We start from the raw sequence: 24,403 nt of genomic DNA on the forward strand, positions 1-24,403 counted from the left end.
ATTATAATATGAAAGTGCATGTAAAAGAAGAGAATTAAAATTGCAGTCGATAAAAGTGTACTTTCTTCTTCTACAACTTGCCATGTAACAAAATTAAGCATTTTCTAACTTCAACTATGTAATCCTATAGAGAGTGAATGGAAAATTGCATTGGTTAAATAATCAACAATGCATCCTACCTAAATGAATGACCATAATACATGATGGTAACAAGAACCAAAACAAACTCAATATCAATAAAAGATGTGCCCAAGACCTAAGTTTCAAACAAATCTGATTGCTGAGGCGGGTTGAAAGACCTTCCATATCCACAATCGGGCTTTAACTCTGAATTGGGTTAGTTAAAGGAAATAACAGTAGAGACCAAAATCAACATTGAAGTGAACAGCAAGCCTCCGGCATATGTGATAAAAGAAGCCGAAGTTTGAGAGCCATGAGGTGTCTGCTGCCTGCATCGTTGGCAAATTGAATCTATCAATCAACGATGGAAATATATGCATATACAAGTTTGACTACAATTTCAAATGTAATCAAAAGGATGGTTCAGAAGTGATGGGACTTACGTCTGCATATTGCGGAGGAGACCACAATAGAGAACATTATCTGGCATTGACATTTCGGTCTTGTTAGAGTGGTCTTCCGGATTGACAACTCTCAGATATAACTCCTGGCCAAGGTAGCGTGTATCAAGATTCTCGACTCGCACGTTCCAAAATCCTACATTGTCGAGTGAGACTAGAACAGCAGTCCATGCCCCTGGAAATACCTGGGAACAGAAAGATGGGAAGGTGCATAAATATTTGTTAGAGGGAAAAGCAGCGACAAATTAAAAAATAAAAGCCTTGAACACTCAGAAAGAAGAAAATTTTGCAAATAAAATGGCCAAATTGAGGAACTCAAACCTAGAGGATAGGTGTGACAATTTGTGGGGGAATAAAATTGTATTGGCTACTTATTTAGACAAACATATTTTCTTTACAAAAGAATCATATTCATTTCATAATACTAGAGAATTCTCATGCAGATACACCTGTGTGGTACAGCGAGAAACTCCATCCCACTTGTTGTAGGTGCCTCTACTGTCTTCTGTCCACTCTCCATAGTCCATCCTGCAGTTAAATAAAAATCAAATATATTGTAAATGAATAAACTCATTCTGTTTTTCCTAATTCTACTCATGTAAAAACAAAAAATACTGAAGTACCCCGCAACGAAAAATGCATATCCATCCATGTGGTATGTCTGAACTGTGGTGTCATTATTTTGGAATATGATTTCCATGAACCCCTTATAAGTACCATTGATCACAGATGTTCCATTTCGAGGTGGTCTATCAAGTGGTCTTGTAGGGAAATCAAGTGTATAAACTCCCTCCTTATTATACTGATCAGCAAGCCTCAAGGGAGTATCAGGATTAGAATATGATATGCCATTAAGAGTAGTCCTTCGTTTTCCATTGATCGTCACAGGAGGCATATTTCTCAAAACATAAACCTGGGTCACATTGATGGAACCATATCTAAATGAACCTTGAGGATTAGGACGTGCAGCACCAGCACTTACATTCATCCTGAAAAAAAAAAAGTAAGGTTGAAGGCTATTAGAAATGAGGAAAAAGTTGAGTAGGGTTCCATTGCCAAGAAAATTGGTAATAACAGGAGCCACCATAATATTTGTTTTTTAAGAGACTAAAAAGAGAAGCTGCGGTTAAAAAAACACAAAAAAGGATATTCAATTACTCGACAGAAAATATATTCATAGAGAAAATTTGAAAAAGGATCACAAAGAGCAAAAGATATTAGACTTTATTAATCTTATAACTTGCTAGAAAAACTGTAAGAAGTGAAAGCAGATTCTTTCCTAAATATTTTTTTTTTAAAAAAAAAAAAGATGCCAAAGAGAAAATCATATTACACTAGTACTTCAAGAAACAATTAAGAGACATAACTTGCTCAGATTATTTGGAAAAAAAAACAGAATAGTGAAATGTTAACCAATCAAAGGAAATATGCCCAAACCAAAGTAATGTAAAGCAACATACCTGACAGATTTAGCCTGATTCATTGAAAATGTCTTGTCATAGAAATCATTAGGAGGATCGGGGAGAGGACCAGAAGCTTTACCTCCAGAATTTGAATAATGTAAAATGGCAACACCAGTTACTCTGGTCCATAGTGATTCATTTACGAATCTAGCACTAGCTACGATGTAATAATCACTGCTTGCATTCTGATCCATGGTGACCAAAAAGGAGTATGATTGGCCAACATGGATATCAAGGTTGGTAAAATTCTGTTGTGCAGTATATGTTCCTTCTGTCTCTACAAGAATCATGTTGTGATTTTGAATTCTAAAGTTCAAGCTTGTTGATGTCCCGACATTGTGAACTCTGAAACGGTATGTTTTTCCTGTTTCCCAAAAAAGCAACTTCCTTAGGAATGAGATTTCCTACTAGATTCGAGATTACAATCGAAACAATCTTTGCTCGTGTTTAAAGTTCATGGAGCAAACAATTACCTGGTTCAACTTTGACTGTTTCGTGATCAATGCCATCAGGGACAAGTGTGGTATTATAACGATATGGGCCTTTTCCGTTCATCAAGACACCGTCAGGCATCCCAAGGTCTTTGCCATCATCAAGTGCCTGCCTTAAATCCTACAAGAAGAATCCATCCGAGATCAAGACAAGCATATATCTCAATCATCGAGAGACACAACCACTCAACAAAATCACACACCGTGTGATTCCGGATATACCAATCCCCGATGAAGAGGGTGAAGTCCCCATCCGGCTTCCCAAACGGCACAGCGATCACATCGCGGTTATTGACAGTGATCCCACCATATCCTCCTGCAGCACGATGGAGCCCCAAGGAAGGGAAGTAAAAGTAGCTGCCGATCTGGTCCTTCACTTGGAATTGGTAGGTCCAGTTCCAGCCGGGCGGGATGGGGCAGTTGGTGCCCAAAACTCCGTCCTGCCAACAATTCTTTCGCTGCTGAATCCCATCCCTTATCACCAAGCAGTCAGACAAACACCAAATACCATCAGCAAAACAAACAAACAAACAAACACCAAATCGATCCGGCACAAGATACCATGTGATGAGGAGGGGCTCATCCAAGCTATTGAGCACATTGACGACCACATTCCAGTTCGTAGTCACGTTCATAACGGGACCAGGAAATTGATTCGAGATCGCGATCAGCTGCCATCGACAATCGCCAGATTAAAAACGACGACAAGCTCGATCTCACCATTTGCTCTAATTCCGAGATCTAACAAAATCGATGCAGGGCAGGAGAAGAGACTGACCTGCTGAGGGACGCCGAGGGGAGAAGCGGTGATGTAGGTCACATCCCAGTCGAAGTAAGCGTAGGGGTCGGCGGCGAAGCAAGGCACCGCCAGGGCGGTGGCCCAAAGCAGCGCCACCGCCCCCCAACCCACCGCTTCCGCCGAGCTCGATCGCAATCGCTGCTGCTTCACCATTTCACTCTCTCTCTCTTCTCCTCCTCTCCCCTTCTTCCACTCGCTAGCTATTCGCCACTCGGTCTCGGGACTAAAGTAGCAGCCCAGTGAACATGCAGTCGGTGAGAAACTGAAGGGAAGTTCGGAGTTGCCTAATTTTACACATAAAGAAATAAAATTAATAAGTATTTTTTTTCCTTCAAAAGGCCAAATTGCTAATTCGGGAAGAGATAAATGAGGAGAACGTGACGGGCCAGCTGCCGTTGATCGCAGCGCGGCGCAGCGCGTCGTTTCCGGCGTGAATTGAATGCCATGTGCGCCAGGATTTCGCTTCTTCGAGTTTGCGTGGGGCCCATCATCCACCTGCCGTTTGATTTTACCGGCTGAAGCTGGCGCCCAACTGCACTGCTTTCCACGTGAGCATCAGATGCAGTTTGATTTGATTACGCGTGAGAGTCGACGCCGTCCCATTTACCGAGCGATCGTGGCATGATCCTCGGCGCGGCCCACGCTTCCGGACTTTCTAGTTATTCTTCCAAACGCATCCCCAGCATGTGGGCGCCAGTTGAAAACGCTGATAGTCTCCGTACGTAGTTGATCGAGGCAGAAACTGAGGCGGAGAATGCACTGCAGCACTGAGTGGCCACCAGCTGGTCCAGCTTTCACAAAATGACAAACTGCACTTGACTGAGGTAGAAGAATGAGTGGCACCAAGACCAATACACCATTGCTGTCCAACTAAGAGTTTAAGTCCTCTTATTCGCTTATCGATCGAACGGTCAAGATATTCTTGAGACATGTATAATCCCCGGTCAAGATATTCTTGAGACATGTATAATACCCGTTCGATCAATAGAAAGATATAAAATTATATAATTATTAGGACAGAAGATCCAACTCAGACACAGTCGACAATTTACTTTGCAGAGGACGAATCGTAAGTAGCATTGCTTCCACGTTGTCTTGTCTACCCTTAAATAGCAGCACATCACCTCCCATAAGATGAGGCCGGGGCCGTACCTTGACACATGTAAGGGATGTGCCGGAAGAGGCAGAGGTTTTTCATCTGCTTTATGGATTTTAGGAAAAAAGGTATTTTTTTTAATATTTTTTTTATATTAGGATCCTATCCAAAAGTCGAGGTGATGAGACTCTAAAGATGTGACGTTCCTGTTGACTGTGTATAGACCTCCGACGAGACTAGTCTATAAGCACAAAAGTGTCAGTGTCAAGCCAGGGAGTGGTTCCTCGACGATAACCCTTCGACGCTCAAGTCAGATCTCCGACGAAGATAACAAGCAAGCAAAGAAACGAAAGTGGCAGCGTAACTGTAGCTACAGTAGAATGTGCATACCTCCGTCGAACCTTGGGGTCCTATATATAGGGCTCTAGGGGGTGTGCATGCACGCTTCTTAAGGCGTGCATGCATCTCAAAGCTCTCCCTTATTGGGCGTGTCAGAAAAGTGTACCTGACACCCTACCTCAACAACCCGAGCATATCCTGACAAGACAATGGAAGCTTCCATCGTACGATTCTCTGTCTGATCATGCCGCCGACCATGCTATCTGTCTGCAACACGGGTTTCGAGGAGGTTACCAGTTGATCCTGCCTCTGTCTGCTAGTGGGTCGAGCGGGTGGGCCGCTCGGCCAGCTTTTGTATGCTAGCGGGCTGAGCGGGGAGGCCGATCGGCTAATTCTGCTGTATGAGTCGAGCGGGACGACCGTTCGGCTACTTCCATTGTCCAGGTTTGCTGGGTCAGGTTTGCGCTTTGATGGCTGTGATCTGATCTGTGGCCGATCCGGTTGTCCACCCGGCACATGCTCAGCTGCTCGGCAAATGACTTGTCGGTCAACGCCTGCTTTGGTGATAGTTTTGAGCGTCGAAAGCTCGATGCGAGACTGAGTTGTAATAACGTCGGACCGGCCATTCCCTAGTCCGATCGGTAGTTGGGGTTGCCCGATCGGACGCTAGCCCGGGGCGTTGATCGCCTTGACTTTGACCTTTCACGTGGCGTTGACCTCTCTGCGAGGGCGGGGCCAGACCTTATCACAGGATCACATGCCTCTCTCTCAAGTCTAGTCGAAGGAGATGGCAAGTCCGACTGACTGGACAAGGTAGTCTGGAGATTGGTTGGCCAATCGGCCAGTATACTTGTTGGACCCCGACTGATTTACGTAGGACCGATATTCAAGGCCGCTCGGCGTTCTGAGGGTTTGCCCTTCCTTCGGCGTCTTTGGATGAGTGCGGACCGTGCGATCAATGCTGACGTAGTCCAAATCTCCTCGGAATTCATGCAAGTCCTCCCCATTAAGGCTAAGCACGTGCCCACGTCTAATAATGTCGCCCAGTAAATGTTGCCCTATGAAAGCATGCCACATGTCACCGCTGCAATCGCCGCACGTCCGAGGAGACAAATGCAGATGTGACATTTTGCGGTTTGAATTCAACGGCTGGATCTGCGCTCCGATTCCCGTGACCTAGATCGGACGACTCCAATCGACCGAACCCAACCTTTATAAAGCCGCCGCATCTTCCTTCTTCTCACTCTGCGTCTTCTTCTCCGATAGGTGCCGACGATTTTGTGTGTGGGGCCAGTGATCCGGCGTCTCTGTGCTCTTATCCCTCGACGACTTCTCCTTTTCGTAAGCTCCTTTAAACTTTCCCGTCATCCAGTTCTTGCCGTTCTTTTCTCCCCACGCCACTGTTTCGCCGTGTGTTTCACGTTTCTCCTTCCTTTCGTCCGTCGAGCTTCTTGTTTTTCGATTTTCTGGTGATGGCGAGCTCTTCTCAACCGTTCAACCCCACTCCCGATCTTTGGTACCATACCATGGAGATTTGGTTCGACTCGGTTCGACTCGGGCGACGCTGAGAGCCTTATAAATGCTTTTGACCTTCCTTCTGACCATGAACTAATCTTGGCCTCCCTATCCGATCGACCCAATGACCCGCCGACCGGCACAGTCTTTTTCTTCCGAGACCAATTCGTGGTCGATCTTCGATTCCCCATCCATCCCTTTATAATCAAAGTCTGCAACTACTTCCGTGTCCCTCTTACCATAATCGTCCCTAACTCATTTCGCCTGCTGTGCAGTGTGGTCGTGTTATTCCGAGTGCACGGAATTCTGTTAATCCCTCGAGTATTTCACTACTTTTATTATCCCAAGCAGTCCGAGCTGGGCACCTACCTCTTCCAGTCCCGGGCCGGTATGGTCTTTTTCGATAAAATGTCGACTTCCAATAAACATTGGAAGGATTATTTTTTCTATATACGACTCCCCGAGCGGCCGTGCTTTCATATCAAGTGGCAGGTCGGACTGCCACCTCAACCAGACCTGTAGAAGTACCAAAATCAGCCGGACTACCTCCACGCAGCTAACCTGCTTGCTGGCCTGAAATTTGGCATCCACAAGCTACTGTCGGAGGGTATGATGTATGTGTTCGGACTTAGCCCGATCCGAACGAAACTCCCAAGCAACCTAGGTATGGAATTTCTCAGTCTTCTTCTCTTGAATCTAACTGATTCTTTCCTTCTTTCGCAGCTGACATCATACTACGTGCCTCGAGCAGCCGGTCTGATGAAGCTGAAGAACGCTGAGATAGAGGCGGCGGCGGTGAAAGAGATGGCGAGCCTCGGCCTGACTCCGATCAGCTCTCATGAGGGTGAGAGCGAGGCGACGCAAACTGAGGGAGAGGGCGCCACCAATCGGACGCCCCGCACTGAACCAACTGTAGACCTACTCCCTCCTGAGTCACAGCCTGCCACCCATGTTGAAGGCTCGAGGTCCTCTGGTGAGGTTCCCCTATTCAGGCGCAAGAGACGTCGCACGACCACCCCGTCCCGTTTGACTACTTCGGTAGTGCGTGTAGGATCGAAACGAATTTAGATATCTCCACAATTGCATGATATTGTCCATTTTGGGCCTAAGCCCTCATAGTTTTGCTCTTGGGCTCTCCCCAAAAGGCCTCATGCCAATGAAGATATCTTTTCTCTTATAAACTCATGATCTTTTCCATGTGTTTTCAATATGGGACTATGTTTGCAACCTTGCAACCCCAACAATCCCCCCCTTAAACAAAGGACCATAGGCTTCCTACGTCCTATCCTCGACCCACCAGGTCTTCCTGCCCCTCGGTCCACCCGACCTACTAGGATTTCCTTGCCTAGTCGCAACTAGGACTTCCTGCCTGGTGTCTGGTCCTCTTGATCCGAAAATAGGAGCCCCCACTTTCTTTGTTCGAGGTCAATATTATACTCACATGGCTCAATCAGACCATAACTCTTGTGCACAGTCGGTGGTTAAACCTTCTGGCAGTCCGGGCTCTGATACCAATTGTAGGATCGAAAAGAATTTAGATATCTCCACAATTGCATGATATTATCCACTTTGGGCCTAAACCCTCATGGTTTTGCTCTTGGGCTCTCCCCAAAAGGCCTCATGCCAATGAAGATATCTTTTCTCTTATAAACCCATGATCTTTCCCATGTGTTTTCAATATGGGACTATGTTTGCAACCTTGCAACCCCAACAGTGCGTTCTCCTGAGCGAGGTGGTACCTCTTCTCCAGTCGTTCCCAAGACAGTTGAAGCAATTTCCTCTGATCGAACTCCGTCACTTTCTGATCTACCACCAGACCAGATTGCTGCCCAGCCGATTGTGTCTCTCCCTCCAGCTCGGCGAAGGATTCTGTGATATGGTATTCTCCCAGCTTCAGCCAGTCAATCCTCTGGTTCCATGGCGTCGACTCAATCGGCCCCGAGCGCCCGCCGATCCGTCACGACCATTCTCCACCTCCCAACGGAGGAGTTCCTAGCGGCCGATGATCAACCACAAACCCCCGAACATCAGATACTCATCCGTCGGCCGCTCGCCAAGGTTTTGGAGGAGGCCAGAGCACGCGCCGCAACAATGCCGCCCCGGCTGCTTGCGAACAACCACCTGCAGATGTCCACCGAGGTATGTATGCAATGATTAATTCATGGTTTTACCTCTGTTCAGTACTAATGTCTTTCAGTTCGACGGTAGTATTAGGTGGAGAGCGTGGCAATGTGTCAGCGCCTGACACTTGTGGAGGATGAGCTCAAGAAGCTCAAGATTTCCGGTGGATCATCATCCCAGGGGCCCTCGATTGTCGAACTGCAGGCTGACCTGGCCAAAACCAGTAAACTTCTGGAGGCCGAGTGGAAGAAGTATGTTGATCAAGTCATTATGCTAGGACAACTCGAGTCCCAAGTAAAAACTTGCGATCACAAGATCGAGCTGGCCACCAACAGGAAGAACCGAGCCATAACCGACCTGGAGCTGAAAAACTAGGATGCTCGGAATCTGGCTCAGAAGCTCAAGGGGCTTGAAGACAATCTGGTCGCCGAACGACACGGTCAATCAGCCGATGTGGCTTCTCTCCAAGGTCAGCTGAAGACCCTCGAAGAAGCTTTGGAGACTGCCCGCTCTTCTTTGGTAACATACCAGGCGGACGAGTCGAACCACTTCGAGACCATGAAGCGGGCATCCCTCCGCTCGGACCAGTTCCTTGACAAGGCAGTCAAGCGGATCGTTCGATCGTTTGAGCTGGCCATCGACGCAACGCTTAGCCAGCTGAAGACAAATGACCACCTCTCCGAAGCCCTGTCCGATATCACCATTAATCGCGTCCAACTCCTCGACTCCATACCTGACGAAGCTTTTGACTACATTGAGTGAGCGAGGAGTTTGTAGGAATTTTTTTTTGCAAGTCTTGAATGTATCCTCGTCGTTCGGCGGTGCCCTTTCTGTTAATGCAATGTGTTGGTGCGGGAAGCATCCGACGATTGAACCTTAGTTTTGATAATGACAAAGGGATTCAAAGTTAAGTTTGATTGTTATCTAATGTGTATGACCAAGTGTTTCAGGAAAGTTCTAGCTGCGGTTAGGCAAGGTGAAAACCCTAGGGGTGGTAACCCTAGGTCCTAGGGGGTGGTAACCCTAGGTCCTAGGGGTGGTAACCCTAGGTGGAGAAAAGTCCTAGCTACAGTTAGGCAAAAGGAAAACCCTAGGGGGCGACAACCCTAGGTCATAGGGGGTGGTAACCCTATGCGGGAAGTCTGGCGGGTCGGCGCTTAGGGCAAAAATCCTAGGGGGTGGTAACCCTAGGTTAAAATCCTGGTGTCGCGAACCGGGTAGAAGACTGGATGGGTCGAGGACCGGACATTCAGCATGAAGACCGGAAGCATCGGACGCTGAGCAAAAGTCCAGTCGATCTGGAGGATCGGACTGGCAAAAGGTAAAATCTCCTGAGTGGAGTAGGTGAGGATGCGTTCCCCGTAGAGGGAACAGTAGGCGTCGGGTCAACCTAGGGTTTCCGGTCGGAAACTTGAAGTCAGACCCGGTCAGTCCGATGACTGATAATTTTATTTATCGTGTTATCTTTTTGTGTTCTAACTCTGTTTTGCAAGTAACTAACAGTTTTATGCAAGGTTAGAACTGACCAGGATCGGTCGATCGAACCTTGGGATCGGTCGACCGAACCTTGGGATCGGTCGACCTAACCTTCAAGCTACCACATCAGATCTCCAGAAGCTGGACCGGGTTCGACCAGGGATCGGTTGACCGGACCTCGGGATCGGTCGACCGAACCTGGGATAGGTGTCGACCGGATCAAGCCGAGGTGTGCGGGTCAGAGGAGACTGATCGGTCGACCGAACCTTGGGATCGGTCGACCGAACGCAGGGATAAAGTTTGACCAGATCAAAGCGGAGCGACGGATGGACGGATCTGATGCAGTGGAGATCATCTGATCGGTCGACCGAACATGAGGATCGGTCGACCGATCCGCTTCGGGTCAAATCTGATCCCGAGACTTGGGGATCTGGATCAGACCTTGCAGAGCTATAAAAAGAGGCCTCGAGGTGTAGCTCAGATCATCAACTTCGAACAGAAAACTCTGCTCTTCCATGTGCTGCTGCTAAACGCCTCAACAACGCTCTGCTACTCCAACGAATCACTCAAAAGTTTTCTATTTCCCTTTTTCATTGGTATAGTTTCTTTACTGCACTTACTTGTACTTATTTACTTGTAAAGATTTGCGCTATATAGTTGTTGCCCACCGAAAGCGGTCAAGGACCGCTGACCTTCGAGTAGGAGTCGAAATAGGCTCCGAACGAAGTAAATCAATTGTGTCTTTGTATTTACTTTACTTTTCATTTCCGCTGCGTTACTTTAGTTACTCGAACGATTTCCGTAAATCGATAAAATAACCACGAGCTCTATTCACCCCCCCTCTAGTACTTTCGATCCATCAATTGGTATCAGAGCGGGGTCGTTTTGAATCGGTGCAACCACCATTCAAAACAAATTTTTCGTGGTATTTTCAAATTTTTCAGAGTCAATTAGAATTTGGCTTTATAGCTATATTCTAATTCTTTTCTCGAATAGGTTTTCTGCTCGAGGTTGGTGCAACACCACCCGAGTTCGTTTTCTATATTTTTGATACCGCACTACTAAGCCAGGACCAAGTCCTGGAACTTTTTTGTTGTTTATTTTTTTTAGTTGATTTAAAATGGCCCTTCAAGAAGGCTACAGTATAGCCCGCCCCCCGCTATTCACCGGAGACGACTTCGGGTACTGGAAGGGTCGGATGGAGGCATATCTCCAGACTCATTTCGAAGTCTGGATGATTGTCAAAACCGGATTCCAACTACCAACTGATAGCACCGGCAAACCACTACCTTACGAGGACTGGGACGCATATCTGATTAAGAAGGTGGAAGCCCCAATGCCAAGGCGACCTGCACCCTCCAGTGTGGCCTATCAAAAGAAGAACTCAACCACGTCGGCCCCTTCAACAGTGCCAAGGAGCTGTGGGAGAAACTTATCGAACTTCATGAAGGGACGTCCGACACCAAAGTAAGTAAAAGAGACTTAATTTTCAATAAATTATTTAACATCAAACTGCAGGAAGGTGAGACAGCTGCCCAACTCCATGCCCGGATTCAAGATCTGCTCAACGGTCTTCATGCAATTGGACAGAAGGTAGATAACCGGGACATCATAAGGTATTCTTTAAACATCTTTCCGAGGAACACCTTGTGGGCATCCATGGTAGATGCCTACAAGGTTTCTAAGGATTTATCTACTATTAAGTTAGATGAACTCTTTTCGGAGTTAGAATTACATGAACAGACTAATGCACGCCCGGTCGAGAAAGGTGTTGCTTTGGTTGCAGGTACCAGCAGAACGCATGAACCAATATCAAAGCATAAAACTAAGCCCAAGTCCAAAGATGAATCAGATGCAGAGGACGATGACGAAGTTGTTTCTGAACTGATAAAGCTTGTACGGAGAATATGCAAGTTGAAAAAGGTGAATCAAACAAATACGAAGGACAAGTCCGAAGTCACCTGCTACGGTTGTAACCAAAAGGGGCACTACAAGCCAGACTGTCCAAACAAGAAGAAAAGAAGGAAGGTATTAAAGGCGACCTGGTCCGAATCATCAGATGAATCCGATTTCGACGTAGAAGAACTGACAAGCTTCCTCGCGTTGCCAGTACAAGTAAATATTGACGAAACCGAGTCAGAATTCGAGTCCGAAACCGAGAGCGAGTCGAAAACTGAGTCCGAGCGAAGCCACGGATCCGCATCCGTTTCCGAAGGACCGAACCCCACTATAAGTGCTTTAATGTCTAGTATTAACTTAGATGACGCTGAGAATTTAATTCCGTACTTGCTTAAAAAGTTGGTTAAATCTAACATCCGAGTTAAGTCGCTCCAAAAGGAGGTAACAACCCTTAAGGGAGCGACTGACTCGAGTTCTTTAACTGAGTCAATTCAAATTGGAAGTTCAACTCAAGTCCAACAAATTGAGGAAGAAAATTCCAATTTGAAAACTCAAATTAAGGAACTCAAGGACACGTTGGAACGGTTCACTATGGGTTCCAAGAATTTGGATCTGATTCTTGGAAAACAGCGAGCCGTTTACAACAAATCCGGACTTGGATTTAAGACCAAAACAAAGTTTAAATCATACTTGTCGTTAGTAAATAGAAATAATAGAAACTGTTAGGATGTATACTAAAAGCCTAGCTTTTGGTTTAAACATTTATCTAGAAATAAGAATCACATTGGTCAAATGTCTACATTTACGATAAATGTAGTTGCTCAATTAATTTATATTGTAGATAACATGGTGTGTGGTGACACACACAAAAGATCATGTTATCGGTTCCTTATAAATTATAAACAGTAGCTCACGACCAAGATGGAAATGAACAAATCATTGGAAGGTCGTAGTGTAATTAGGTATTAGTTTATCTTCACTATATAATTACACTAGTACACTTAGAGTGTATTGAGTAGGACCATTTGAAGTCGTTCCTTTTATACTGACTTTATGAAGGAACAAAGACCTCAGTTATTATGGAAGTGTGTGCTCTTAATCCTAATATAATAACAAGCACATATATTTGATATTTATTTCTTTAATTTATCAATGGGTGAGATTTAGTTCGATGAATCAATAAGCCCGATAAGTTGGGAAATGATATCACTTATAGTGTGTGTTGTTGATTATTGAAGGAAACTGTGTCCTAGTAATCTAGGTTGATAATGTCCCCAAGATGAGCTCATAAAGATTGTCATGTTAAACCCTGCAGGTGGACTTAGTCCGACATGACGATAAGGTTGAGTGGTACTATTCTTGGATTAAGATATTAATTAAATGAGTTGTCAGTAACTCACTTAATTAGTGGACATTCGACATCTTAAACACAGGGAGACTAACACACTCATAATAAGAAGGAGCCCAAAAATGTAATTTGGGATTGGTGCGGTAGTTCAATAATAGATCTCTAGTGGAATGAATTATTATTGATAAAATTAAGTTGTGTGTTCGGGGCGAACACGGGATGCTTAATTTTATCGGGAGACCAAAACCAATTCCTCCTCTCGGTCCCTATCGTAGCCTCTTATTTATAGAGTACTATACCCACCTATACCCATCTTCGTACCCATGATGTAGGGGCCAGCCAAGCTAGCTTGTGGTTCAAGCTAGGGTCGGCCAAGCCTTGTTTCATGGGTGGCCGGGCCTAGCTTGAACCCAAGCTTAGGTGGCCGACCCCCATTAAATTAAAAAGAATTTTAATTTAAAATTTTTCTTATGTGAAAGATATAATTTATTGGAGAGATTTAAAATTAAAATATCTCTTTTAAAAGGATTTACAAAAGATTAAAGAAAGAGATTAGATCTCTTTCCTTATTTGTAGATTGGAAAGATATTTTATTTTTTCTTCTTTATAAATTATTCACATGTAGAAAAATTAAAATTATAGAAATTTATTTTTATCTACCATGAAGGGATTGTAAAGAGAAATTTTATTTTTTAAAATTTTCGAAGACAAATAAGGAATTTTTAATTGTTGATTGAAAATTATCTTATTTGCTCTCCATGAGGTGGCCGACCATATACAATTGATTAGGAAATTTTATTTAATTTTTCTTAATTAATTGTTATCAAGGAAAGTTAAGAAAATTTTATTGTAATTAAATTTCCTTATTTACCAAAGCTAAGGAATATAAAAGAGGAGGTTGGGATGCCTTCATGAGATACAACCTCTATTATTCTCTCCCTCTTTTCCTTGGTGTTGTGGCCGGCCATTCTCTCTCCCTCTCTTCCTCTTTGTGGTGGCTGAAACCTTATTTTGCTTGGAGCTCTTGTGGTGGTCGGATACTACTTGGAGAAGAAGAAGAAGAAGGAGAGAAAGCTTGCATCCCTTGGAGCTTAGTTGGTGGAAAAAGTTCTTCATCCTTGGATTTTGGTGCTTGGCCGAAACTTGAAGGAAGAAGAAGAAGGTGCTAGGTGGTCCTCATCTTGGAAGATCGTTGCCCACACAACGTCCGAAGTTAGAAGAGGAATACGGTAGAAGATCAAGAGGTCTTTCTAAAAGGTATAACTAGTATTTTTCCTTTCCGCATCATACTAGTTATTTTTGGAAATAATATCAAATACAAGAGGCATACGATTCTAGTATTTCGAATTTGTTTTCGATGTTGTGTTCTTTTGTTTTTTCTTTTCCTTGTGATTTGATTGTTCTTTTCGGTTGACCTAAAGTTATTTAAGGAAATTAAATATTAACTTTCCTTAAAAGACTTTGTCTAGTCGGTGGTGGTTGTTCCCATATCCAAGAAGGTCATGTGCCTCGCCACGTCAGTACTGGGAGCCAATTTTGGAAACTGATATTTAATGAAATTAATAACTTAGGTGATTTGGATCGAACGTGTTAAGTTTCGCAGGAGATCCGAGTCTAAACCTAAAAGAACAAATAGATTAAATTTTAGATCAAACGTGTTAAGTTTCGCAGGCGATCCAAGTTTAATTTAAAAGAACACATGGTAGCTAGGAAAAGGTTCAGACCTTTGTACAAAATTTTTGTACAGTGGAACCATTAGGTTTTCCGAGTAGCAACCAATAGAAACATAATTCAAGCATGGGTCCCCAAGTCAAACTTGGTTAATCAAGTTGGACTTGGTCACTATTGGGTCCCCAAGGATCAGATCCATTTCCTTGATAGACCATATCGAGGCTATGATCCAGGGGGAGCAAATAGAAAAATTATCTTAATAAATATATAAAATGCTTGTTTACTTATTTTCCTTGCAATATACATGCTTAGACTAGGATAGCTTAAGGATCCAGGCATAAGTCACACTTGCTAGTTAAATCTAGGAGTTTCAAAAAGAAAATTAAATATATATTTCTTTGAGTGATTCTGTCTAGGAAGGGGTGGATGATACCATACCCAAGAAGGCCTAGAGCCTCGCCCTGACCTGGGAATCAATCTTTGAAATACTTATTTAATTGACTAATTGGAAAATCAATTTTTAACTCAAATGAAAATTAATCCTTAGAAACTATTTAAATCAAAGATAACCATCTCACAAAAATACGTAAGATTACCTGATTGATAACTTAGAATCGGGTGAGATGGATCTAGGTTAAACTTAGTCTTAAATAAATTCAATTTAATCAAATAAAACGAGTTAATTAACTTAAATCAAATGGATAAATTATTTTTTAAAAAAATTATTCGAAATATATTTGAAAAATTAATTTCAAAATTACTTTAAAAATTATTTGAAATATCATTTTAAAACTACTTAAAAAAATTATTTGAAAATCATTTTAAAAATCTTTGAAAAATTAATTTCAAAACTACTTTAAAAAAATTATTTGAAAATCATTTTAAAAATCTTTGAAAAGTTAATTTCAAAATTACTTTAAAAAATTATTTGAAAATCATTTTAAAAATATTTGAAAAATTAATTTCAAAATTACTTTAAAAATTATTTGAAAATCATTTTAAAAATCTTCGAAAAATTAATTTCAAAATTATTTGAAAATCATTTTTAAAAATCTTTGAAAAATTAATTTCAAAATTACTTTAAAAATTATTTGAAAATCATTCTTAAAAATCCTTGAAAAATTAATTTCAAAATTACTTTAAAAATTATTTTAAAAATTATTTTAAAAATCTTTGAAAATTAATTTCAAAATTACTTTGAAAAATCCTTTCAAAATTATTTCAAAATTATTTTCAAAATCCTTTCAAAATTATTTCAAAATTACTTTGAAAAATCCTTTCAAAATTTCAAATCCTTTGAAAATTTATTTCAAAAATCATTTGGAAAATACGTTGAAAATTATTTCAAAATAAATTAAATCATTTCTTATACTTAGAATTTAGAAGAAATTTTGTTAAATATTTTACAAGAAACACTTAGACTTTAGTGAAAAGGTAAGTGTTTTACTTCAGTACTCTTTTTTTTTTCTTCTTCCCTCTTTGTTTTGATATATGGCAAATGGGGAGAGTATAAGAAAATTCAAAGATAAAGAAAGATAAGGGAATTCAAAACTAAAAGAAATCAGCTTAAGGGGGAGCTTCCATTAAGGGGGAGCTTCAATGTGCTTAGATTTTATTTACCGTTATTGCATTTTTACTTAACTTTGAATTTCGATTGCCATAATAAAAAAGGGGAGATTGTTGGTGCGGAAAGAATCCAACGATCGAACCTTAGTTTTGATAATGGCAAAGGGATTCAAAGTTAAGTTTGATTGTTATCTAATGTGTATGACTGAGTGTTTCAGGAAAGTCCTAGCTGCGGTTAGGCAAGGTGAAAACCCTAGGGGTGGTAACCCTAGGTCCTAGGGGGTGGTAACCCTAGGTGGAGAAAAGTCCTAGCTGCAGTTAGGCAAAAGGAAAACCCTAGGGGGCGGCAACCCTAGGTCATAGGGGGTCGTAACCCTATGCGGGAAGTCTTGGCGGGTCGGCGCTTCGGGCAAAAATCCTAGGGTGTGGTAACCCTAGGTTAAAATCCTGATGTCACGAACCGGGTAGAAGACTGGATGGGTCGAGGACCGGACATTCAGCATGAAGACCGGAAGCATCGGACGCTGAGCAAAAGTTCAGTCGATCTGGAGGATCGCACTGGCAAAAGGTAAAATCTCCTGAGTGGAGTAGGTGAGGACGCGTTCCCCGTAGAGGGAACAGTAGGCGTCGGGTCGACCTAGGGTTTCCGGTCGGAAACTTGAAGTCAGACCCGGTCAGTCCGATGACTGACAATTTTATTTATCGTGTTATCTTTTGGTGTTCTAACTATGTTTTGCAGGTAACTAACAGTTTTATGCAGGGTTAGAACTGACCAGGATCGGTCGACCGAACCTTGGGATCGGTCGACCGAACCTTGGGATCGGTCGACCGAACCTTGGGATCGGTCGACCGAACCTTCAATCTACCACATCAGATCTCTAGAAGCTGGACCGGTTTCGACCAGGGATCGGTCGACCGGACCTCGGGATCGGTCGACCGGACCTCGGATAGGTGTCGACTGGATCAAGCCGAGGTGTGCGGGTCAGAGGAGACTGATCGGTCGACCGAACCTTGGGATCGGTCGACCGAACGCAGGGATAAAGTTTGACCAGATCAAAGCGGAGCGACGGATGGACGGATTTGATGCAGTGGAGATCATCTGATCGGTCGACCGAATATGAGGATCGGTCGACCGATCCGCTTCGGGTCAAATATGATCCCGAGACTTGGGGATCTGGATCAGACCTTGCCGAGCTATAAAAAGAGGCCTCGAGGTGCAGCTCAGATCATCAACTTCGAACAGAAAACTCTGCTCTTCCATGTGCTGCTGCTAAACGCCTCAACAACGCTCTGCTACTCTAACGAATCACTCCAAAGTTTTCTATTTCCCTTTTTCGTTGGTATAGTTTCTTTACTGCACTTACTTGTACTTATTCACTTGTAAAGATTTGCGCTATATAGTTGTTACCCACCGAAAGCGGTCAAGGACCGCGGCCCTTCGAGTAGGAGTCGAAATAGGCTCCGAACGAAGTAAATCAATTGTGTCTTTGTATTTACTTTACTTTTCATTTCTGCTGCGTTACTTTAGTTACTCGAACGATTTCCGTAAATCGATAAAATAGCCACGAGCGCTATTCACCCCCTCCCTCTAGCGCTTTCGATCCATCACAATGATGCTCGCTCGTTGTAGCATTGCTTACCTTTTCCATGTTTGCACGCAGTCTTCCCAACCGAGGGTACTCATTAGTTATATAATCCCGAGCGGACGACCCCTCCACTGGTTTGAGCCACCATTCGACCTCGGGAATTTATCAGATTTTTACCTTTGGGGTTTTAAGTAGGGCTGTAAATGAACCAAGTGTTCGTGAACAAGCTTGGTGGTCGGCTTGGTAAGAGCTTGTTTATGTTCGTTCAATATACACAAGATTGATTAAACAAACAAGCTTGAACAACTCGTTAAGCTAAACAAACAAGCTTGAACACATATGTGTTCAGCTTGTTAACGTTCGTGAACAACGTTCGTGAACAATGTTCGTGAATAGCGTTCATGAACAACGTTCATGAACAATGTTCACGAACCATATTCATTAATAAAATTCTTTTCAATATGCTAAATAAATAATAAAATAAAATAAAATAAATAAATAAATTTAAATTACCAAGCTCAATAACCAATCAAATAACTAAAAGTTTCAAACAATCAAACAAGCTTGAATTGAAAGCTCAATAATATCTAAACGAACCAAGCTCGAACCAAGCTCAAGCCAAGCTTGAATTGAGAGCTTGATAACATCTAAATGAACCAAGCTCAAGTCAAGCTTCAAACAAGCTCAAGCTCATAAAAAATAAACCAAGCCAAGCTTGAACACTCATTTCAAAAGCTTGGTTCATTTTAAGCTCGGCTCGGCTCGGTTATCTTATCAAACAAGCTTGAACACCCCAAAGCTTGGCTCGGCTCGGCTTATTTACAGCCCTAGTTTTAAGGTCCCCGCTCGACCCTAGGGTTTATAGTCACCGCTCGACTCTAGGATTTATAGTCACCGCTCGACTCTAGGGTTTAACGTCATCGCTCGACGATTTGGCGAAGGCCGGAGTTTAAGGTCGCCGCTCGACCGCCGATGAAGACCTGGGTTTAACGTCGTCGCTCGACGGTTTGGTGAAGGTCGGAGTTTAAGGTCGCCACTCGACCACCGATGGAGATCTGGGTTTAACGTCGTCGCTCAATGGTTTGGTGAAGGTCGGAGTTTAAGGTCGCCGCTCCACCGCCGATGGAGACCTGGGTTTAACGTCGCCGCTCGACGGTTTGGTGAACGCTGGAGTTTAAGGTCGCTGCTCGACCGCCGATGGAGACCTGGGTTTAACGTCGTCGCTCGATAATTTGATGAAGGCCGAAGTTTAAGGTCGCTGCTCGACCGTCGATGGAGACCTAGGTTTAACGTCGTCACTCGATGATTTGATGAGGGTTGGAGTTTAAGGTCGCCGCTCGACCGCCGATAGAGACCTGGGTTTAACGTCGCCGCTCGACGATTTGGTGAAGGCCGGAGTTTAAGGTCGCCGCACGACCGCCGATGGAGACCTGGGCTTAACGTCGCCGCTCGACGATTTGGTGAAGGTCGGAGTTTAAGGTCGCCGCTCGACCGTCGATGGAGACCTGGGTTTAACGTCGCCACTCGACGATTTGGTGAAGGTCGTTTGGCATGAGCTTTGGCAACCTTTTGCTTTTGATTTCAGTCCTGCACTCAAAGGGCGCAGGAATAAAGAAAATACATTGATTACATCAGCGCACCTCGCATCCGGCTCGGTATGGCTGGAGATGCTTCGCGCTCCACGGATGTTCTAATCGTCGTCTGTCCTCATCCTCTAGGTAGTAGGCACCCAAGCGGAGCTTTTCCACGATCCTGAAGGGTCCGACCCATGGAGCTTCCAACTTGGTGACGTCGTTGACCGGCTTTACCTTCTTCCATACAAAGTCGCCAACCTGAAATGACCTTGGGATTACCCTTCGATTGTAGTTCTGCCTCATTTTTTGTCGGTAGGACATCAGCCGGATGATGGCTTTAGCACATGCCTCTTCCACCAGGTTCAGCTCCAAGAGTCTCCGCTCGGCGTTGTCCTCGTCATAGTGCTTTATCCGATCGGACTCTACTCCAACTTCAATAAGGACGACTGCTTCGCCGTCGTACGCTAAGTGAAAGGGGGTTGCTCCCGTTCCTTCTTTGGGGGCCGCGCGGATTGCCCACGGCACGTTGGAGAGTTCGTCCACCCAGCTCCCTCCCATATGGTGGAGCCGTGCACACAGGATCCGCAATATCTCCCGATTGGCGACTTCTGCCTGCCCATTACTCTGAGGATATGCTACCGAGGTGAAGGCATGCTGAATGTCATATCCCTCTCACCATTCCCTGAGTTCTTGACCGACGAAATGTCTCCCATTGTCCGAGACGAGCCGGCGAGGGATGACGAATCGGCAAATGATGTGTTGTCAGATGAACTTCTTAACCATCTGTTCGGTTATCCTGGCCAGCGGCTCGGCTTCAACCCACTTGGAGAAATAATCGACCGTGACAAGCAGGAACTTCCGCTGACCCGTCGCCATTGGGAAGGGTCCCACAATATCCATACCCCAGTGGTCGAACGGGTAAGACACAGTGGACACTTTCATTTCCTCGCTCGGTCGGTGCGAGAATGTGTGATACTTCTGACAGGACAGGCAGGTGGTGACTGTCCAAGAGGCGTCCTCCTAGAGGATCGGCTAGAAGTATCCGGCTAAGAGGATTTTCCTTGCTAATGAGCGGCCGCCCGGGTGTCCGCAGTAGAATCCTTGATGTACCCCTCGTAGTATGTACTAGGCGTCTTCCGATTTGACGCACTTAAGCAAAGGCCTGGCGAAAGTTTTTTTGTAGAGTTGGTCCCCGATCAGAGTGAACCGACCAGCTCTTTTCCTCAGTAAGTTGGCCTCTTCCCGATCAGAGGGTGTAGCTCCTGATCGCAGAAACTCTACTAGCGCCATTCTCCAGCCACTTGGAAAGGTGAGCCCCTCCATCCGATCAATGTTGGCTACCAGGGACATCTGCTTGATTGGTTGTGATATGACGATCGGAGATAGAGAGCTGGCCAGTTTGGCCAATTCGTCCGCTGCTTGATTCTCCACTTGGGGGATCTTCTGTATGATTACTTCCTGAAAGTTGGCCTTCAACTTTTTGAAGGCTTCTGCGTAGAGCCTGAGACGCGTGTTGCTTATCTCGAATGTCCCGGTAGGTTGTTGAGCGGCTAACTGCGAATCTGAGTGTATGAGGACTCGAATAGCTCCGACGTACCGAGCGACCTGTAGGCCAGCTAAGAGCATCTCGTACTCGGCTTCATTATTGGTCGCCCGGTAGTCTAGCTGAACGGATAGCTGCATCCGCTCTTCTTGGGGGGGGAGATCAGCAGTATTCTGATCCCACTTCCCTGCCGAGCGACCGACCCATCTACATATATCTTCCAGACACCTTCTGGTTCAGGATTCTGTACCTCAGTGATGAAATCTGCCAAGGACTGTGCTTTGATGGTCGTTCGGGGCTGATACTGGATGTCGAACTCGCTGAGCTCCGTCGTCCATTTGATCAACCGATCGGACGCCTCGAGGTTAAGGACTCTTTCCAAAGGGCTATTGATTATCACAATGATTATGTGCACAAGGAAGTATGGACGGAGGCTCCGAGCAGCAAGCACCAGCGCATAGGCCAATTTCTCAAGACCAGTGTAGCGAGACTCAGCATCCTTTAAAATATAGCTCAGGAAGTACACAGGCTGCTCATCACCATTTTGCTTAACTAGTGCCGAACCGACCGCATGCTCGGTTGAGGACAAATAAATACGAAGCGGCACTACAAGAAAAAAGCTGATAGACAACGCTTTAAAAGCGTTGTCTATGTGGCTGAAAAAGCGTTGTTAAAAGCACTGTTGTTAAAAGTTTGATCAAAGACAACGCTTTAAAAGCATTGTCATTTGTGGCAAAGACAACACTTTTGCAACGCTTTAAAAACATTGTCTTTTTTTTAAAAGACAACGCATAAAAAGCGTTATCTTTTTTAGCAAAGACAACAGTTTCATAACACATAAAAAAGCGTTGTCTTTTTTAGCAAAAGACAAGAGGTTTTAAACTATTGTCTTTTAATACCAAAGACAAATAAAAGATAAATAAAAATAAATCTACTTCAATCAATAACATATTATTAAATAAACCAAGACAAATATACAAATTATCATCCTTACACTTCTATAACAAACATAATTACTCACATACAGAGAAATTTTAATTAGGAGATACTCAAAGCTACTCCTAGCGACTACATCTTATTGCATGAACTTAAAGGATCTTGATAGATGTTATTTATCCTCTTGACTTGAATGCTCTTTACTCATTGGCTTTAACATCTTCTCGCTTAAATCTCAAAGCCTTCTTGATAGTTCTTCATCAAAGTACTTCCCAGCTATATCTTTGAGGTTCAGATGTAGTTGCTACTGCTGTAAGATTACAGAACAAACATATCAGTAAGATTGCAAAAAAAAAAAAAAAGAATAATAGCGCAGCTCATGAAGAATAATTGATCATAATCGCCTTGGGTTGACAACGATTGATAGATTGAGCCTAATTGTCAATTGTCTACATTCGAGTGTCTCATACTTTTGGTATCTTCAAAATCTGAAAGATAAAATATAATTATCAACAAGATAAAATAAAATATTGCCAACCAAATTGTAAATCAGCATGATTCATTCACTTTTAAATAAGGCCAATAAAAACACAAGATCCTTAATTACCCATCAGCAATATCTTTCACACTAGATAATGTGGGCACAATTAATGTGATAAAACAAGTTTGAAAAGACTATAACTATTAAATCAGTTGGTCATAACCAATATACATAGACTTGGACAACAACCTGTGTGCTTGGATTACAAGCTGATTGTAAAATCATGAGTTTAAGATTTGATATGAAACATTGATACTAGTTGAAATAATTTAGGTGAAAGCACCTTTATTCCTAATCCAACATTCAAGCATCAAGAATGGAAAGATTACTCTAAGCACAGTTAACAATTAATTACTACAGCAACACGTGGTTCCACCCATTTCTACAACATCATATGGAAATACTACCCAACCTTTATCTAAACAGACACTCAGGTGTGGTGAACTTGTTCCCGTAGTCACCTCACACACTAAGCTTCTCCTAACTAATGCCAATCCATACATGAAACATGAGTTATACGGATACATTCCTAGTCAACAAACAAATACATGAAACAATAATCTGGAGCAATCAACCTTATCAATCAATCCAAAGCTAAGGCAGTAACCATTTCAATTTACATCTACACTTGGACTAGGACATTTAGAGCTTCATGAGAACATTTATCATCCAATTACAGCATTCACACCTTTACCTTGTTCATAAGTACTAACACCCCACTGCAAATCCAGATAAGGCATTTACACTAAAAGAAAATACAGCGATACCCATAACATTTCAGATCACAACATCTTTTAATTATATGGCAACAACAGAAATTCTCAACTAAATCACTAAACTTTTACTGAAGAAAACCGAGACTTAAAGTTAACAGTCATTGGAGCAACTCAAACTTATGCTACCATGTACAAGGCAAATGTAACTAATAATCTAGAGATAACACATATTGTAGTAATCCGTATCTTGAAACTAAATAGATATTGGAACAGAAGATAACCTACTGCTTCATGTGTACAAATACAAAAGGAACATAATGATCTGGGTATTATCTTACAGGCTAGTTACATATGTACATCATGCACTTGTTTCATCCAAAAATTTCCATATTGTCTGCATCTTTTAAGTAATCCAAGAGAACAACTAAAATACTTGCTCAACTAAACACATGAATAGGATCTGGAATTTAATTAGAGCATGTACAAGATTTCAAGTAGAGTATGCACCAATCAAACATTTAAAGAATACAAAAGAATACATGCCCAAATCATATGAACAGATTCTAAAATTCCAAATGCAAGTTTGCACATTTCAATCATTCTAATCTATCACTATTCAAAAAGATATTCCAAGTGCGTACAAAACCCGACAGAAGACATCCATAACGACTTATCCAGATCCAACGAACAATCCAGGAAACATCCATGCTCATCGAGCAAAAATCATCAGTGTAACTTGACGGAACACCGAAAATCGTTCACTTGCATTAGATCTACAACACGGAAACCACCAAGAACATTATCGACACACACACAAATCCAAGATCAACATACCTAGAAGTTCTACCCATATCTACAATGGAAGAAAACTTGCTTAAAGCTTGCGTTCAACACTCGATCTAGCCGTGGAAAAACACACAATCGTTTAAAACCGAAGAAATCTTGCAGATCCCATGAAGATCATGATCGAAACCCTAGAGAACTCTATTTTGTAACTACCAAGGAAGAATACTTGCCTCTCCTTCGCCGGAATCACACGCACAAGCTCCCCTCCTCCTTCGCTTGAAGCTCTCCCGAAGCCCTTCGCTCGAACCGTCGCGTCCGTCTCCCACTCGCAGCAAGGGATGAGATGAGGAGACAAG

General features: G+C 43.2%; 1 protein-coding gene across 1 annotated transcript; it reads right to left on the bottom strand.

Annotated features, from left to right (window-relative positions):
• Positions 1 to 21: 21 nt before the first annotated feature.
• Positions 22 to 3,887, bottom strand: LOC121992120 (monocopper oxidase-like protein SKU5). The gene is made up of 9 exons (XM_042546281.1): positions 3,314 to 3,887; positions 3,097 to 3,206; positions 2,739 to 3,009; positions 2,518 to 2,656; positions 2,042 to 2,408; positions 1,205 to 1,570; positions 1,031 to 1,109; positions 564 to 766; positions 22 to 449 (listed from the first exon to the last, which is right to left on the bottom strand). Exons 1-9 carry the CDS (start codon positions 3,485 to 3,487, stop codon positions 338 to 340), a joined length of 1,821 nt encoding a protein of 606 aa, XP_042402215.1. The 5' UTR covers positions 3,488 to 3,887; the 3' UTR covers positions 22 to 337.
• Positions 3,888 to 24,403: the final 20,516 nt, after the last annotated feature.

The sequence above is a fragment of the Zingiber officinale genome, chromosome 6B (genome assembly GCF_018446385.1).
Source record: "Zingiber officinale cultivar Zhangliang chromosome 6B, Zo_v1.1, whole genome shotgun sequence".
NCBI lineage: Eukaryota > Viridiplantae > Streptophyta > Magnoliopsida > Zingiberales > Zingiberaceae > Zingiber > Zingiber officinale.